The sequence below is a fragment of the Micropterus salmoides genome, unplaced genomic scaffold (genome assembly GCF_014851395.1).
Source record: "Micropterus salmoides isolate LMB-PRFRI ecotype aquatic unplaced genomic scaffold, ASM1485139v1 Ms_hic_scaffold_1, whole genome shotgun sequence".
Taxonomy (NCBI): Eukaryota; Metazoa; Chordata; class Actinopteri; order Centrarchiformes; family Centrarchidae; genus Micropterus; species Micropterus salmoides.
The window spans coordinates 53,833,704-53,851,182 of NW_024040040.1; the positions used below are offsets into that span (position 1 = coordinate 53,833,704).

Consider the following 17,479-nt stretch of genomic DNA (forward strand, 5'->3'; position numbering starts at 1 on the left):
TGTTGTGCTGATATTTGGATGATGTCTGTAGAAGGCTGAGATTATGATGATCCACAATAACACAATGACAAAGTCCCTCTACTCATTTTAGGGAAAAGCTCATTGATTAGGACATAGTAATGTTGAGCTCCACATTTAAAACCTGAACACATCTGATTGGATTAGAAATGGATTTTTATCTCTATCATTTATTATTTATTCAGACTGAGTTCCTGCACTCTGTCAGAGATCAGCTGTGCTTCTCTGGCCTCAGCTCTGAAGTCCAACCCCTCCCATCTGAGAGAGCTGCAGCTGAGTAACAACTACAGCCTGCAGGATTCAGGAGTGAAGCTGCTGTGTGGTTTTCTGGAGAGTCCACACTGCAGACTGGAGGCTCTGAGGTCAGTTAATTGACTCTCTGTAACTATTGTAGATCTGATGTGTTTAATTAACAATTGAAGCTCATTTCTTTTCATATATAACTTCCATCCATAAAGTTGTAAATGTCCTTTTGTTCATATGTTCATGTTTCTCGTACTAAATTCAGTCTGCAGTCACAAAGACTTGTGTTTCTTAAAGAAACTGTAGAAAATGTCTACTGTTAGTCATAAAAGTAAATGAATGTTTCTAATTTTTGGTAAATGGTCACATCTGTATACAGAAGATCCTCTGAACTAATATTTGTTTGAAACTGATCAAGGTAACTTTTTGAAGAAGAAAAATTTATTTGGTTCTGTTGGTTTCAATGTGTTCACAAATAATGTCTGATAATTGAAATTAATCCTTCAGAACACACACACACACACACACACACACACACACATCTTTGCCAAATCCTTAAACATTACTACAAACAGCTGATTGCAGACGAGGTGCTGAAATGATGCAGACTTTTTCAGGCATTTTAAGTATAACAACCTCCAACAATCACGGCAACCCCATTCCTTTTTGACAGAGAGACAAGACATTACGTTAATTAAGAAAGAAAAGCCGCCTACTTTAAAACATCACCATGTCCTGAAAACATTGTTGTGTTACAAAATGTTTTCACAATATTTACAATTAATGTTAAAGACAACATATTTGTAATTGTACTTTTTTCCCCAAACTTTTGTTTGAGTTTAAGTTTAATATAATGTTCTTTTTGTTGCTGCGTTTAGTTGGGTAAAATAAGAAAAAACAACAACAAAAAGGACGAAGGTGCTGCAGATGGCCGCTTCTGGATTACGCTCCGTAGTGCTTTTTGTTTATAAACTTAGACTTATTCCACTGCTCTTTACCGAACTTTGAACTTTCCCAGAGTTATTAGTTAGAGGAGCAGCAGCTCTGTATGGGATCTACCCAAGACACAAGAGGGGGAAGCGTGCTGGCGCTCGTTAAACTGAGACAACGGGTTTTCGCACTGCGCTCCCTTCTATCCACCTGGCGAATGTCCGCTCTCTGACCTACAAACTGCAGCTCCTCAACAGAACTAACTCAGACTTCTGCAGATCTGCCGCCCTCTGTTTTACTGAATCCTGGTTCTCTCAGCACATCCCAGACAGCGCACTTCACTGGGATTAAATCTCATCTGTGCAGATCGCATAACAGAGCTCAAGAGAAAAACAAGGTGAGGCGGAATCTGTCACTACAAAAACGAAGGTCGTCGTACAGATGTCACAGTGTTGAAGAACTCATGCAGCCCTCACTTAGAGACATTATTCATAAACTGTAGACCTTTTTATTCACCGCGGGAGTTTTCCTCGTTTGTCCTGGTCGCTGTTTACATTCCACCTCAGGCCTGTGAGGCGTTACTACAACTGTCAGACAAGTAGCGAAATCGTTAGCCCTAAATGTGTTTTGAAAAGCCCCGGATCTCAGAAGGATTTTAAAAAACAAACAACAAAAGGCTGAAAATTTAACTTTATTCACTTAACTAATGCTACACGCGCAGGAGCGAGCGAGTGACTGAGAGAGAGAATATTATTATTATTTATTCTCCCGCAAATTAGCAGAGAATAAGATGATCCAGCTGTGTCTGTCCTCCACCTGAAGCTGTGAGCTGCACTTTATCAGAGGCACTGAATTTAAAGTAATTTAAAAATTTGAAGTGTGTGGATTTGTGTTGAGGTTCATCACCTGATACAGGTAGGAGCCATTGTACAAAATCTGTTTTGTCCCCCCCCCCCTTTCCTAATGTAAAGCTTTATTTCACATTACCTTCATGGCTCAGGCGATTTTGGAGCTGGCTCATATAGGAGGCGGTTTACTAAGTGACCAGTCAATCACTCACACTCCACATCAGTCACAGACAAAATGTAGCTTATAGAAATTGAGGGAGAAGAAAAGAAGTTGCTCGAGGTCCGTGCACCAAAGTGCCTCAATATTACAGACTATCCAACGAAGGTTAAAGTCAAGGGCAACTAGACTTTGTTGAAGATACTGGAAGACGTTTCGTCCCTCATCCAAAGGACTTCTTCAGTTCTGACTGACTGGCAGGGAAACTCAGCTATTTAACCTCAGTGGGGTCGTTATCCCGGGTCATCGATACCGCTGGTTCGTTAGTGTTCCTTGTTGCTGTAACGACAGTTGTTGCAGTTGTTAAGACTACCTGTGGCCAAGACTGAACGACCATCGTTGGTATCTTCACCTGAGGCCAATAGGTTACGTTTGTTGAGTTTCCTGGGAAGTGATGAAAGGACAGCATTGTAAGTGGGGGATAAGTGGTGGCGTAGACCCCCTCCCCTGTTCAATGACGGCTTCTCGACCCTGGTGTAGATGCTTCCTTGACCCCTCTTTCAAACCATCCATCTTCTCTGTCTAAAATGTGCACCTGGTGGTCCTCAAACGAGTGTCCTCTGTCCTTCAGATGTAAGTAGACTGCAGAGTCTTGACCTGAGGAGTTGGCCCTTCTGTGTTGAGCCATGCGTTTGTGTAGTGGTTGTTTAGTCTCCCCAATATAGAGGTCTGTGCATTCCTCACTGCATTGGACCGCAACACAAGAAAAGCAATATAGTGTATGCGGTCCAATGGCCACTGGTAGTCCTAACGACTTTAACGACTGTCGTTACAGCAACCAGAAAACAAAAGCACAGAACTAAGAACTAAGGCACTGGAATAAGAACTGAGGCAAAGAACTAAAATGCAGGACTAAGACCTAAGATAAGAGACAAGACATAAATAACTAGGGACAAGGAACGAGAGAAACTGAGGCAAATAGATAGACATATGAAACAATGGCAGAACCAGAAACACACAGGGAAAAACATAACACAAACATAACCCAAAACTAAGCTCATAACACTTAGTGTGTAACTGTTTATTACTGATTATTAAAAGCAACTTAAAATAACATGTTACATAGAGGCTAGGTAAGCACTTTCATAAAAGCAACTTTTATGTTTGAATGGCTTAACTGCTAGCTTGCACATGTGGTAGCTCGCAGTCAGATTTTCTGGAGTCTTGTCATCTTGTCACATAAACAAATAGAAACATGAGATTGCGCAGCCATACACATGTTACCCAGCACTCATCACTGCATGTAGCTATGTAACACGAATATACCAAAGAAAATAAAACATTTCCATTCTGTGGAATCACATTTTTTATACTTTGCTTGCTAAAGACTTTTGTGGGTAAAACTACTGACTTGCACCACGGCAAAGGGGGATATTTGCATATTTGAGGGTATATACCCTATACCATGTGATCACATGATTAATTTAGGGATAGGAGGTGAGCTGGAAGTCTAAATTTAGATGTATTTTTTCCATGTAAATGACAAAGTCAAGCAGGGCCTGCTCCTGTCATGGGCCCTATTGTGGCTGCACTGCAATGTTATGTCCCTGAGGAGTGCTGTTACTTGATTTCAGCTATCATTGTCATAAAACTATGAAAGAAGTGTGGTGGGAATGAGAGTGTTTAAAAAACAGCTCAGGAAAACATTTTTCTTTCTGTGAGTTTTATTCAAGTCTTCTGCAGAAGGACACATACGCCGTGTACATGTATGCTCGAATGAGTGAGGAGAGCTCAGTGAGCCTGTTATTTATCCAGCTTTAGGGTCAATCATATCCCTCAGAGACACGTTGTCCCTGAAGTCTGGATAACACAGAGTACAGAGATATTTGGACTGTTACATTTACACAGATTCAGTGCCACATCACAGATGAGTTTCCCTGAGTTCAGGGTTACATGCAGTATGTTTGGAATTCCCATTACAGAAGTTAGCATAGCATCGACCTGAACTCCAGTCAGAAAAGAAGCATTTTAAAAGTTGTTTGCTTGTAACAACTCTAACTCCTAACATCTAACATGTACTTCCTGTGCTCTTCTTCTATCCCCTACAATTATCTTATATTGATTGCACTTTTTGTTAAATCTAACTTCTTTCCCTAGGTATTTACCCCACTGATGCAATATGTGCCATTTATTAATATGCATTGTCAGTTGTAGATTTCGTGCTGTATTTGATTCTCTGTTGATGATTGTATGTTGTTCCTCAAATGTAAATCACTTTGGATAAAAGCATCTGCCAAAAAGTAAATGTGCATGTTGTCATCTTGCTTAGACCTGGCATCAGTTTGATCCATTTATTGAAACTAAATCACAGAAAAATGTTTGTTTTGGGTTTATACAGCTTTTGTAATGGCGGGTTGTGTTTATTTGTGTTATCGCATTGTGTGTCAACACTTGTGCGAGTTGTCATGTGGTTATACTCAGGTAATAAACGTGTGAAACCGGCATTAAGGTCAGTGGAAATCGATAGACTCTGCCAGCTATTTGCGTCACAGTAGCATTTTTCGACAGGGGCAGGTGTTAACGAGCTCTGTAAAGATTTGTATTGACTATTGAGTGTAAGTATTATTTATTTCCTATTGACCGTTTTGGAATTCTATATAAAACATCTGTCTTAGTGTTTTTCATAAAACAACACCTGATTTTTATGAATTAGGAGAAACAGAAGAAAATTAAAGAACAAAATGTAATCATTATTCCAGACTGGCCTGAGATCAGCTGCATGTTGTTGATCTGTGTTGACATGAATAGGTGTATGAATGTTGTGCTGATATTTGGATGATGTTTATAGAATCTGACATTATGATGATCCACAATAACACAATTACAAAGTCCCTATATTCATTTTAGGGAAAAACTCATTGATTCAAACCTGAACACATCTGATTAGGATTGGAAGTGGATTTTTATCTCCATCATTTATTCTTTATTCAGATTGAGTTCCTGCACTTTGTCAGAGATCAGCTGTGCTTCTCTGGCCTCTCTGAAGTCCAACCCCTCCCATCTGAGAGAGCTGGACCTGAGTGTCAACGAGCTGCAGGATTCAGGAATGAAGCTGCTGTGTGGTTTTCTGGAGAGTCCACACTGTAGACTGGAGACTCTGAGGTCAGACACCATTTTTTCCTTCTGTGCTGAGATTAATATAATGTGAAAGTGACTCTGGCAGAGCTCCACATTTAAAATCTTAATATAACGGTAGTTACGTACTGTAACTCCAGATTCTATGAGCATAGGCGCAGCCATCTAAGGCAATCGCTATTGGGTTTACCACTGCGCGCACCTGCACGACACTGAGAAAAGTTGGCTACGCCCACCCATAGCATGGGCCTCTCCTACGTCCGCAACTCCGGACTCCTGCTCATCCGATAGCAACAGGTCAAGGGCTTTGTCCAGAGAGTGGGTGAACTGCTACACCACCTTATTCTCACCTGCAAAATTATCCGCCCCGCACTGCTTCTCTTCGGGGCAGAGAAGGTCACGGAACGAGCAGCGTGAGCCGGGGGTGAGCACTCAGCCGGCGTGCTACGGTCCGACTTGCTAGAAGACATTGCTCTTCTTTTCCAACAGGAAATCTTTTGCTCTTTAGACAGCTCAGTGCTGAAGAAAAATGGGAGCCGAAAGCCAGGTGTCACCGTTGTATATATACAAGGTGCGGACGTAGGAGAGGCCCACGCTGTGGATGGGCGTAAACAACTTTTCTCAGTGCTGCACAGGCACGTGGAGGGGTAAACCTAATAGCGATAGCCTTAGAGGGCGAAGCCTATATGAAATATAACAAGAACCTCACTCTGAACCTCTTAAACTCCTGATTTTCAGCTTATATTCCACATGTTTTTAAATAAATAATAATAAAAACACAATGAATAAATAAATAATCTCTATTTCAACTATCAGACAGTAACAAATATATTCAGTATTTTTTCCCCCAACATTGGTATGAAGCTAAATGATGCTTATACTAACTGAATAGTTCAAAGTGAAGAAGCTTTAATTTGATGACTCCACAATTCCTAAAAGAAATATTGTAGATGTCTTTTGTTCACATTTCCCCAAAGATCATCCTGACATATTTGGCATCTTTGGAAACTTTGGGATCTTGAGTGGAATCTTAAATCAGTTTCTGTGGGATTTTCTTTGTGTTTGGCTGCACAACATGAGATTGTATAGATGGAGCCACTGGTGGAGTTTAAGAGGTGAAGTCACTACGTCTTTATTGAATTAGCTGTATGTTGTCATTAATATTAATGAGAGCTCTTTTTATCTTTTGTATTTTACAGTTTGAACCTGCAACCTGTTGGGTTCAGGTGTTTGGAGTTTCAATTTTCTAAACTTCTAAATTCTAAACCTTCTTCTGCTCTGAACAGATTATTAAACACTGAATGATTTCAAGCAGGAACATTGTCTTCTAACGTTACATTATTTATTCTTTATTCAGACTGGGGGGCTGCAGTTTGTCAGAGATCAGCTGTGCTTTTCTGGCCTCAGCTCTGAAGTCCAACCCCTCCCATCTTAGAGAGCTGGACCTAAGTTTCAACGAGCTGCAGGATTCAGGAGTGAAGCTGCTGTGCGATTTTCTTGAGAGTCCACACTGCAGACTGGAGACTCTGAGGTCAGTAGAAGGTTGGAGTCAGTCCAGCGGTATTGTTCTAAACACAGTTAGTATCAAAGCAGAGATGCAGCATTTCCTGTAAAACTCCAACCTTCTCAACAGCTGCTTTCCTCAGTGAAGTTCTGAGAGGAGGATGGTGACAGGCTTCAGGATTGGACAGAAAGAGAGAGAGAGAGGACAGTGAGCCAATCAGATCAGCCAGTAGCTTGTTGTGATCATGTATTTTAGATGATGTGAAGATGACTGTTGTTGACAGTGGTCTTACCACTGGTGTCATACCATTAAATCTGATCTCAAAGTGTTTGTTCTCTCATTTCAACACTAAACTACTGATCAGTTCATCTTTGTCACATCTCTGAAATCAACTCTCGACTCAAGCCTGTAAATCACTGCCCCTTATTTCACAGATCACTACATTTAGTAACCATGTGGTCTTTCTACAGACCAGAACCTCTGCTGAAGTCCAGTAACCACAGCTCATGTTTAGCTGTTCATTCTTTGTATAAACATGTAGGACCTTTAACATCATATATATATATCTGTCCATGTGTCTTTAGTTTGGTCCATATTTTTTTAGAACAGTCTCCATATTTACAGATTTGTCCTGTAATATTTCCAAAGTAGCTGAAATCTTCAAATGTGACTGAGCCGCTGGTTTTTAACAGCAGTAAATCCATCATTCCAGTGAGCAGTGAATATCTCTCTGTCTCTGCAGTCATGATGCGTTCAGGGACTCTCAGTACTTTATTTCCACTGTGGACTTGAGTGAAACCTGCAGAGTAAACAGAGCTAATGGCCAAAGTCTCTGCAGGTCTCAGTGTGTTCACTCCAATACGTTAACATGAGAGCTGAAAGGAAGCTGGCTACGCTACACAGCCGCTCCACTTCTGGTCTGAACAGAATTGAATTCCCTGCCGGTCTTTATACTGGATGTGCTGCATCACTGACTGACAGAGAAAGGTGGTGGTGTTCAGAGAGGATCAGCTGTTTCCTGATGACCCAGAGAGGTTGAAGAAGCAGCATCAGCTTGCGCTCTACTATATCTGAGCTTCACTCTGCCCCCTGTGCAGAACAGTTTTTCCAGAGAAGCCAGTCTGGAGTCCTCATGTGCTGTTTGGATGCTTAACATCTTCTGCTGCTCTTAAGATGGATGAAAGAAGCTGATGTGATTGGCCATTATTGAGGCCCAGCACCGCAGACTACTCCCTGTTTCATGTGAATATACTCATAGCTAATTGGAAAATCCTGGTTGTCTTCATAAGAGATAACTGCTATATTTGTGTTTACTCCTACAGGGTGGATGGCAGAGAAATCAGGGCTACACCTGACAGACATGAAGAATGTGAGTGACAGTCCCCTGAAATATCTTTAAAAAATGTAAACTTGAAGATTGGCTGCTGTGTTTCTCATGGCTCTTTGCCTTAACTTGGTATCATTGGACTTTTAAACATGACTGTGCTTGGTCTTCTACATTTTGACTTTATTGAGGGTTTTCCAGTAGATAACAACAGGAAACATGGGGAGAAAGACTTTACTTGAACTGGTTGGTGTTACAGGTTTTTGAATGTTGGGTCACCAGGATGTCCAAAAGTGAGTTTAACATCTGCTTCTGCTTCTCTTCATCCGCTGGCTTTAATCTCCCACCAGATCTGTCCACATCAAACACAAAGCTTGATGTGTCTGAGGACAACAGAGAGGAGAGTGTGGATGAAGAGGATCAGCTGTGTCCTGATGATTCAGAGAAGCAGCAGCACCACCTTCTGTGTGGAGAGACTCTGAATACAAAGGTCAGTTTTTTACTTGTCACAGATCAGTAGAGCCCAACAGATTTATCATATTTCAGATAAATCGATATCGACGTTTATAACAGACAATTTATGACTATTACATTAAATTACATCATATTTAGTCATTTAGTTGACACTTTTATCAAAAGCGACTTACAATTGCTATATATGTCAGATGTTGCACGCCTCTGGAGCAACTAGGGGTTTAGTGTGCTTAAGTGTGACACATTGGTGGATCTGTAACACTGGAAATTTGAACACGGGTCTCTCACACCAAAGCCATGTGTCTTATAGACTGCGCCATCAAAAAAGGAACCAGAAAGTTGAATCATTCTCTCATGTCTTTAGTGTTGCATAGTATGCCCACAAGCGAACGCTCTGCAGCTCCTCGGTTAATAACACTGCCGCACCACAAAAAACACAAAAGAAAGCAATCAGCTGACTGGAGTCTCCCAGAGCATGAGAAACAACTAGGAAGAGTAGCTCCAGGTAGCTCTCACACTCAGTATTCATGATGAGTTGGTCATTTGTCACAGCAAATACATGACTTAAATAAAAATAGATCGCATCACTTCTCCTTTTATAAAACATTCATGAGCATGACAACCCTCCCATATTTCACTGCCCTCCAGCCGGCTCACAGCAGTGTGTTTAATGTTACAGTAGTTGAGTGGTGGTGGCTACGCTGCTGACAGACGTGACTGTAGATTGATTTCTCAAACAGTTCTAGTGTTTTCTTTTGTGGTTATTGTGGTGTGGCAGTTTTGTTAACAGAGGAGTATATCTGCAAGTAGCTTATATCGGCCGATAATATTAGCAAAACAATAAATTGGTCGGGCTCTAATAAATACCAAGTACAACCTTTTGACCGACATGCAGTCCACTAACACCATAAAACAACTCACAGCAAAACACAGGCTCCACGTAAAGATACAAAACAAGGTTTATGTGCTGAAGCCCATCAGACCAAATGGATTCAGATAATGTCGATAATAATGTAAGAACAAAGTGAGCATTAGTAAAGCTGAGAAACACAGAGAAAGTCATGTTAGCTCGACATCCGGTGCAAAGTTATATCGCCTTCCATATTACTTCACCAACTAACGCGACCCATATTACTATCCTGTGTACCACTGTTGATTTAGCCTGCAAGAAAGGATGTAACAGCAAAAAGCCAAAGTGGAGCGATTTGTTTACAAATATTAGCCCATAGTGATGCATCCAGGAGCAGCCAGCTAACGCTACAGGAGCTCGGACCTGCCGTTGTTTGCTTCCTAACATTCAGTTTAGGTTTATTGTTGTTTTACCAGAACTTAGGTACACAGCTTCTCCACCTCTCAGTCGCTGTAACTAACGTGACCCACATAACATAAAACACTGCAACAAAACGGTCACAACAACACAGAAGAAGAGCCATCCACTAACACTAGTTACAGTAAAGTTACTGACTGCAGTCTAACTGTTATAAAGTTATAAAGTTATAGTATCCATTCCAGCTCACTATCCATTTCATTAGCATCCAACACATGTAGCTGTGCTGACATTGCTGAGCCTCCGGTGACAGATTCACAGATAGTAAAGATGGTTAGTGAAAAGCTCATCCGACCAGGTCGCGAAAGGGAGTTCACGGGAAAAACAAGGGGAGGCAGACTCTGTCTCTACATAAATGAAGGTTCGTGGACAGATATCATGCAGCCCTCACTTCACAAAATGTAAACCTTTTTATTCTGAGTTTTCCTCGTTTGTCCTAGTCGCTGTTTACATTCCACCTCAAGCCTGTGTCAGTGAGGCATTACTACACCTGGCCTACCGGATAACTAACGTGGAGAAATAACATCCAGACCTCAGCCATGAACTTCCAAAGTACAGAAAGCATATTAAGTGTCCCACCTATCTATGTTCCCTGTGCAGCCTTAGGACCCTCTGATCACTGTCTGGTTCATCTTATCCCGACATACAGGCAAAAACTGAAATCTGCTGAATCTGTGGTAAAGACTTGAAAGATGGACCAACAAGTTAAAGCTGGATTTACAGGCCTGCTTTGACTTTACTTACTAGAGTGTTTTTGAGGCTGAAGCCACTGACCTGGACAAACTAACTGACATCTTACATCAGTTTTTGAGAGGACGTGTGTGCCAACCAAAACCTTCCGCACATACAATAACCAAAAACCCTGGTTCACAGCAAAACTAAGGCAGCTTTGTCAGGCCAAAGTGGAGGTCTTCAGAAGTGGGGACAGAATCCTGTAAAATCAGGCCAGGAACACACTGACTAAAGAGATCAAAGCTGCAAAGATGAGCTACACCGAAAAGCTAAATAACAGCTTTGCAGCCAACAACCCTGCGTCAGTGTAGTGCAGCGTGCAGACACTCACAAACTACAGGAGACCATCCCCCAACACTGCTGGTACTCAATGACTGGCAGATGAGCTGAATGGCTTTTATTGTAAGTTTGAAAAGCCCAAAGTCACACCACTCCCCCGCTCCAACACCATCTTCAAACAGTCACCTTCCCCCTCTGACAAGCTGTCACCCTCCCTCTCTGACCCCTCATCTGCACTCATGATCTGTGAAGAGGATGTGAGCCACCTCTTCCAAAGGCAGAAGATCAGGAAGGCTCCTGTACCTCACGGTGCCACCATCCTGTCTGAAAATCTGCAACGACCAGCTAGCCCCCATCTTCACACAGATCTTCAACAGTTCACTGGAGCAATCATCCCAATCCCCAAGAAAAACTCCATCTCTGGACTAAATGACTACAGGCCTGTCGCCCTACCATCTGTAGTGATGAAATCCTATGAAAGACTGGTGTTGGCCCACCTGACATTAAAGGCCCCCTGCTGGACCCCCTGCTGTTTGCCCACAGGGCTAACAGGTCAGTGGATGATGCAGTCAACTTGGGACTGCATTACATCCTGCAACACCTCAAATCTCCAGGGACATATGCAAGGATCCTGTTCGTGGACTTCAGCTCGGCGTTCAACACCATCATCCCGGACATCCTCAGCACCAAACTCACTCAGCTCACTGTGCCAGCCTCCACCTGTCAGTGGATCACAGACTTCCTGACTGACAGGAGTCAGCAGGTGAGGCTGGGGAACATCACATCCAGCACCCAGACTATTAGCACTGCTCTCCCCCCTCTACACCAACGACTGCACCCCAGGAGACCCATCTGTCAAACTGGTGAAGTTCGCTGATGACACAACGGTCATCAGCCTCATCCGGGATGGTGATGAGTCGGCCTACAGACGGGAGGTTGATCAGCAGGCTCTCTGGTGCGGTCAGAACAACCTGGAGCTTAACACGCTCAAAACTGTGGAGATGACCGTGGACTTCAGGAGGAGCCCCCCTACTCTGCCCCCCATCACCATTCTAAACAGCCCTGTGTCTGCTGTGAAAACCTTCAGGTTTCTGGGATCCACTATATCCTAGGACCTAAAGTGTGAGCCCAACACGGTCACCATCATCAAGAAGGCCCAGCAGAGGATGTACTTCCTGCGCCAGCTCCGGCAACTCAACCTGCCTAAGGACCTGCTGATCCACTTCTACACAGCCATCATCCAGTCTGTTGGTTTTTGTTCAAGTGTGTATATTTGTGTTGTCTACACTGTAGCCTGTGTCTGATTTTATTATTGTATGATTAAGCACATCGTGAGCAATGTACAATCCTGAATCAAATTCCTTGTATGTGTACATATATCTGGCATTGGAGCTGATTCTGATTTTGAAACAACAGCATCTACCAGAGGTACTGTGTAGTACAGCAAAAGGTCAGCTTTCTCCATTAGAACTGCAGCACGATATCCAGACAGTGCTCTACTCTCTAGTTTAAAATTACAACTGATGGCTGAAACATAACCAATCATGTGACCATTAATCACAAATTAATTAACATTTATTTTTGGTATGATGCAATGTTTTAAATGGAAAGTGCTTTTAGTTCTATTCTATACCTACCTAGCTAACTCTGGGAGAGTCAATGACTGTCCATTGTCCCTGTTAAATAAACAAAAAATAAATAAATAAAGGACCAATCCACTCCACTTCACTTTATTTACATAGCACAATTTAAAAAACAAGGTTACCAAAATGCTTTACAGAGATATAATAAACAATAATTCATTAATTAATTAATACATCTATTTTAATAGAAAAAACAAAACAAATAACATCAACTATGCCAGCGACAACAAAGACCACAGCAACTCTCACGGTGAATTAAAAGCCAGGGAATAAAAATAAACGAGATTTAAAAATAAATAATTTAATTAAAAAAAAGATTTGGAGGGTGGCTGCCACTTTAATGTGTGGTGGTAAGTCATTCCACAGTTTGGGGGCAACTGCTTTGAAAAGACGGGGTGTAAGTGTGCAGGAGCTCAGAGATGTACTGAGGTGCCGACCCATTAAGCGACTTAAAAACAAACATTAAAATGTATTCTAAAATGTACAGGGAGCCAGTGGAGCGAGGCCAGAATGGGGGTAATGTGTTTGTGTTTCCGGGTTCCTGTTGAGCAGCTGCATTTTGGACTAACCGTAGGTGGGAAAGGGAGGTTTGGTTCACGCCGATGTAAAGTGCATTACAGTAGTCCAAATGGGTTGAGATAAAAACATGAATCACATGCTCAAGAAGATCAAAAGATAAAACAGATTTAATTTTAGAGAAAAGCCTCAGATGATTTAATCACAGTGTTTCTTCTTGTGAAGTTTAAAATCACTGTCAATTTTGATGCCTAATTTGGTGACTACTGGCTTTACGTATTGTTGCAGGGAACCAAGGTTTAAGGGAGTGGAATCACAAACCCGACTGGGTGCAAACACAATGACCTCAGTTTTTGCATTTCGTTTAAATTTAAATACATTCAAGTAGAGGAGTCAGGGAACTGTTTGCATTTCCATTTCTCAGGGGTTAGTAGATTTGGGAGTCGTCCGCATAAAAGTGGTAGGAAATGGGGATACCTACACAGCGTTCTAAGGAAGAGATGAGAATGGTATGATCAATTGTGTCAAAAGCAGCAGTAAGGTCTAAAAGCACAAGACTCAGCAGAGTCACCACTGTCTGTTTAGTGGAAAATCATTAAAAACTCTTTAAAGTGCAGTCTCGGTACTATGAAATGCTTTCAAACCAGATAGAAAAATTTAGAATATACCATGTATATCTAAAAGGATTGTAATTGTGCAAATAGTTTTATAAAATTTTAGAATTAATAATATTTCTTTTAGGTATCTAGTTTTTTCAGCTTTAACTATTTTTTGATCCATTCTCCAGCTTTCCTTTAAAATCTCATGAGACATGAAGCTTGTCTTTCTTCCACCGGCGCTCTGCTCTCCTGCACTCTTTGCTGCACGGGTGGTGTCATTAAACCATGACTCAGCTTTAGGTCTGGGGCGCAAAACATTTAGAGGAGAAACAATGTCAAGAATGCTGGCACATGTGGAGAGAAAGGAAGAAGTAAATTTCTCTGTGTCAGCTAAGAGACCAGTGCCAGACTGACATGACATTTGAAAACCACAAGAAAACTGAGCAGCAGTGGTCAGCTTAAACACACGGCCTAGGTGTGCAGAAGCAGTTGGTTTAAATTTAAGACAGGACAAGTTAAAATCTAATAAAAAAGGCATGTGATCGGAAAATACAGCATCCAGTGTCTGAATATTTAAAATGGGCAAACCATAAGATAACACGTAGACGTAGACAAGATCTAACGTATGCCCATGCTCTTGTGTTGATCCACTGAAATATTGTAAAAAGTTAAAAGCATCAATCTGAAATATCTTTTGTGAGTGGTTTAGAAGGACAACAGACATGCACGTTATCATAATACTGGCCAAGAAATCAGAGAACTCTTTTATAAAATGTTTGTTGTATTTCACGGGCGATATATCCCTGCACACAGTATGGGATCCGACCGGCCTAAGACAAATAAGCTTAGTTTAAATGAGGAAGAAACAGATGGTGCCAAAAGTTTACAATGTTTTATTATTATTAAATTTAAAAAAGCAGTAATGCACATACAGAAAGAAGACTATGACACACCCACCACCATGCTTGACTGTAGGCAAGACACGCTTGTCTTTGGACTCCTCACTTGGTTTCAGGCACACACGCTTGACACCATCTGAACCAAATAAATTTATCTTGGTCTCATCAGACCAGATGACATGGTTCCCGTAATCCATGACCTTAGTCTGCTTGTCTTCAACAAACTGTTTCTTGTGTATCATCTTTAGACGAGGCTTCCTTCTGGGACGACAGCCATGCAGACCAATTTGATGCAGTGTGCGGCTTATGGTCTGAGCACTAACAGGCTGACCCCCACCCCTTCAACCTCTGCAGCTATACTGGCAGCACTCGTGCGTCTATTTCCCAGATACAACCTCTGGATATGACAATGAGCATGGGCACTCTGTAATATACTGCTACCGTGACCGAAAAGAAGGAGACCTGTCTGCTTGCTAGAGTCACACAGAACAGGGACTGTATTTTACAACCGCGCTCCTAGCGCTATAACAATACATTACACACTCAACTTCTTTGGTCGACCATGGCGAGGCCTGTTCTGAGTGGAACCTGTCCTGTTGAACCGCTGTATGGTCTTGGCCACCGTGCTGCAGCTCAGTTTCAGGGTCTTGGTAATCTTCTTATAGCCTCGGCCATCTTTATGAAGAGCAACCATTCTTTTTTCAGATCCTCAGAGAGTTCTTTGCCATTAGATGCCATGTTGAACTTCCAGTGACAAGTATGAGGGAGTGTGAGTGCGACAACACCAAATTTTACACACCTGCTCCCCATTCACACCTGAAATTGCTAATTGGGCCCAATTTGGACATTTTCACTTAGGGGTGTATTCACTTTTGTTGCCAGCGGTTTAGACATTAATGGCTGTGTGATGTGTGTAGAATGGAGCCATACTATTCAGCAACCCTCTGCCTATTTCCATGGCAAGGACCCACCCAATCTCGCCTGATCTCACTCACTCCTAATCAATAGTTTACTTTATAAGCTCCACCCATTCCCTTTGTTCTGGCTGGCAGCAATACAAACCACATGTGAGGGCCCTCCGTCTCTGAGATTCATATAGACATCTATGGCTGTGCGTTATTGTCTTTTTCATATATCTTAATGGTTATTTGTAAACTTGATGTGATTGAATGCTTGACTAAAATACATATTAGTAGATGCTATATTCCTCCGTTTGATTATTTGCCTTGAGACTACAGATATCACATTGTGTGTAAGTGCGCAGTGCACATGGTTTGTTAATTGTAGTTCTTTAGGAAAGGCAGAAAACAGTATAACCTAACTTAGACCATGATGATTTTCTTATATATAATTGTTAAATGAATGTTTGTTATGTAGTACTTTATAATTTCCATAGTGGTAATTTTTGGTTAGAGTACGAATGTTTATTGTTTGTTAGGAGCCTAGTTTTTAAGTGTTATGTTATACATTGCTTTACTGTATGGTAATGCTTGTGTGTTTCTTTAACATTTTGTTGAAATCCATAACAACCAAGCCTCATCATCTCCTGTTGCTCTTCATGTGTGAATGGTGGCAATAAATGGCTTAAACGGAACAATTTGTCCCTTCTGCATTCTTATCGATGTACCATGGTGATGTTCACTCCTGTGAACCAAATATAGAGATTTTACAATGAGTTATTTTGAGGGTACAGCAAATTGACACTGTTATACAAGCTGTACATTCACTTCTTTACATTGTAGCAAAGTGTCTTTTCTTCAGTATTGTCACATGAAAAGATATAATCAAACATTTGCAAAAATGTGAGAGGTGCACTCATTTTTGTAAGATTCTGTAGTTAAAAGTGAAGCAGTGAGGATCCTGTCATGCTACAAATTTCAATGTGTTTTGTAACTAATTTTGTACTGTTTTTCAATTTTAGGAGAAGTTAAGTTTCACACCTGAACTACTGACTGAGTCTGGAAAGACTTCATACAGGTAACCAAATCAGAAGATTCAGAATACTTCAACCTAATCAACTGCTTTCAGTTATTACACTTTAACCCATTCTTCACTTCCTCCCAGCACCTACACTTTAACTATAAGTTCAAACTTTTCAGTAGAGTTTAGCTCATAAGGCACCACTAAAATTCAGCAGAACTACTCGTATGATGTTCAAAAAGCTTCAGAAACCCCTGGGTAGGACAATCTCTTTAACTTAACTTTCGGAAACCGACATTCTGAGTGAGTGAGTGATTGGTCAGCTGTGTGGAGGGTGAGAAAGTAGGCGTGCTCTCAGCACTTTTTTCTGTCATATGTTTTGTTATCTTCATATTCAAATGATTTCTTGATCATCCCTCTTTATGCTGGACAGCTTTTCCCTCCACCTGCTGCCAGTGTGAACATTCACAACAGCAAGGTAACAGTTTTTATTTAATGTACTGATAAATTAGTTATTTTCAAACATACGGCATTTGAGATCAACTGTCTTTTTAAGCAATGCAGCACATTTATTTCACCACCATCATCAATTCTATCCAAAGATACAAGTAACCCTTTCTCAACCCCTTTGTCTTAAACATGCAGTCTGTGATACAGTGACCTGCTGTTGAATGCATCTAATACTACATCACTGTCTACAACGAGGACCTGCAACTTTGAGATTTTATTTATCGTTATACTAGAACTACAACATTTTACATCTACAACGTCAACAAAGAGGAGCTAGATAACTTTGTTAGGCAGGAAACAATGTTCAGCTCACATTTATTCACGTCCCCTCTGTGTTAATCATTTCTGACATGCTGACTGTAACTATGAACAAGTGGGATGCTGATATATTTAGAATTAGTTGAACTCTATAGTTTAACGT

At 41.2% G+C, this 17,479-nt stretch overlaps 1 protein-coding gene across 1 annotated transcript in view; it reads left to right on the forward strand.

Annotated features, from left to right (window-relative positions):
* LOC119913727 (protein NLRC3-like) overlaps positions 1-17,479 on the forward strand; it is a 68,826-nt gene that overhangs the window by 43,217 nt on the left and 8,130 nt on the right. The window contains exons 5-10 of the mRNA XM_038732938.1: positions 204-380; positions 5,188-5,358; positions 6,689-6,862; positions 8,158-8,204; positions 8,510-8,649; positions 16,550-16,605. Of these exons, the coding sequence (XP_038588866.1) occupies positions 204-380; positions 5,188-5,358; positions 6,689-6,862; positions 8,158-8,204; positions 8,510-8,649; positions 16,550-16,605 (765 nt within the window). The remainder of the gene's footprint in view (positions 1-203; positions 381-5,187; positions 5,359-6,688; positions 6,863-8,157; positions 8,205-8,509; positions 8,650-16,549; positions 16,606-17,479) is intronic.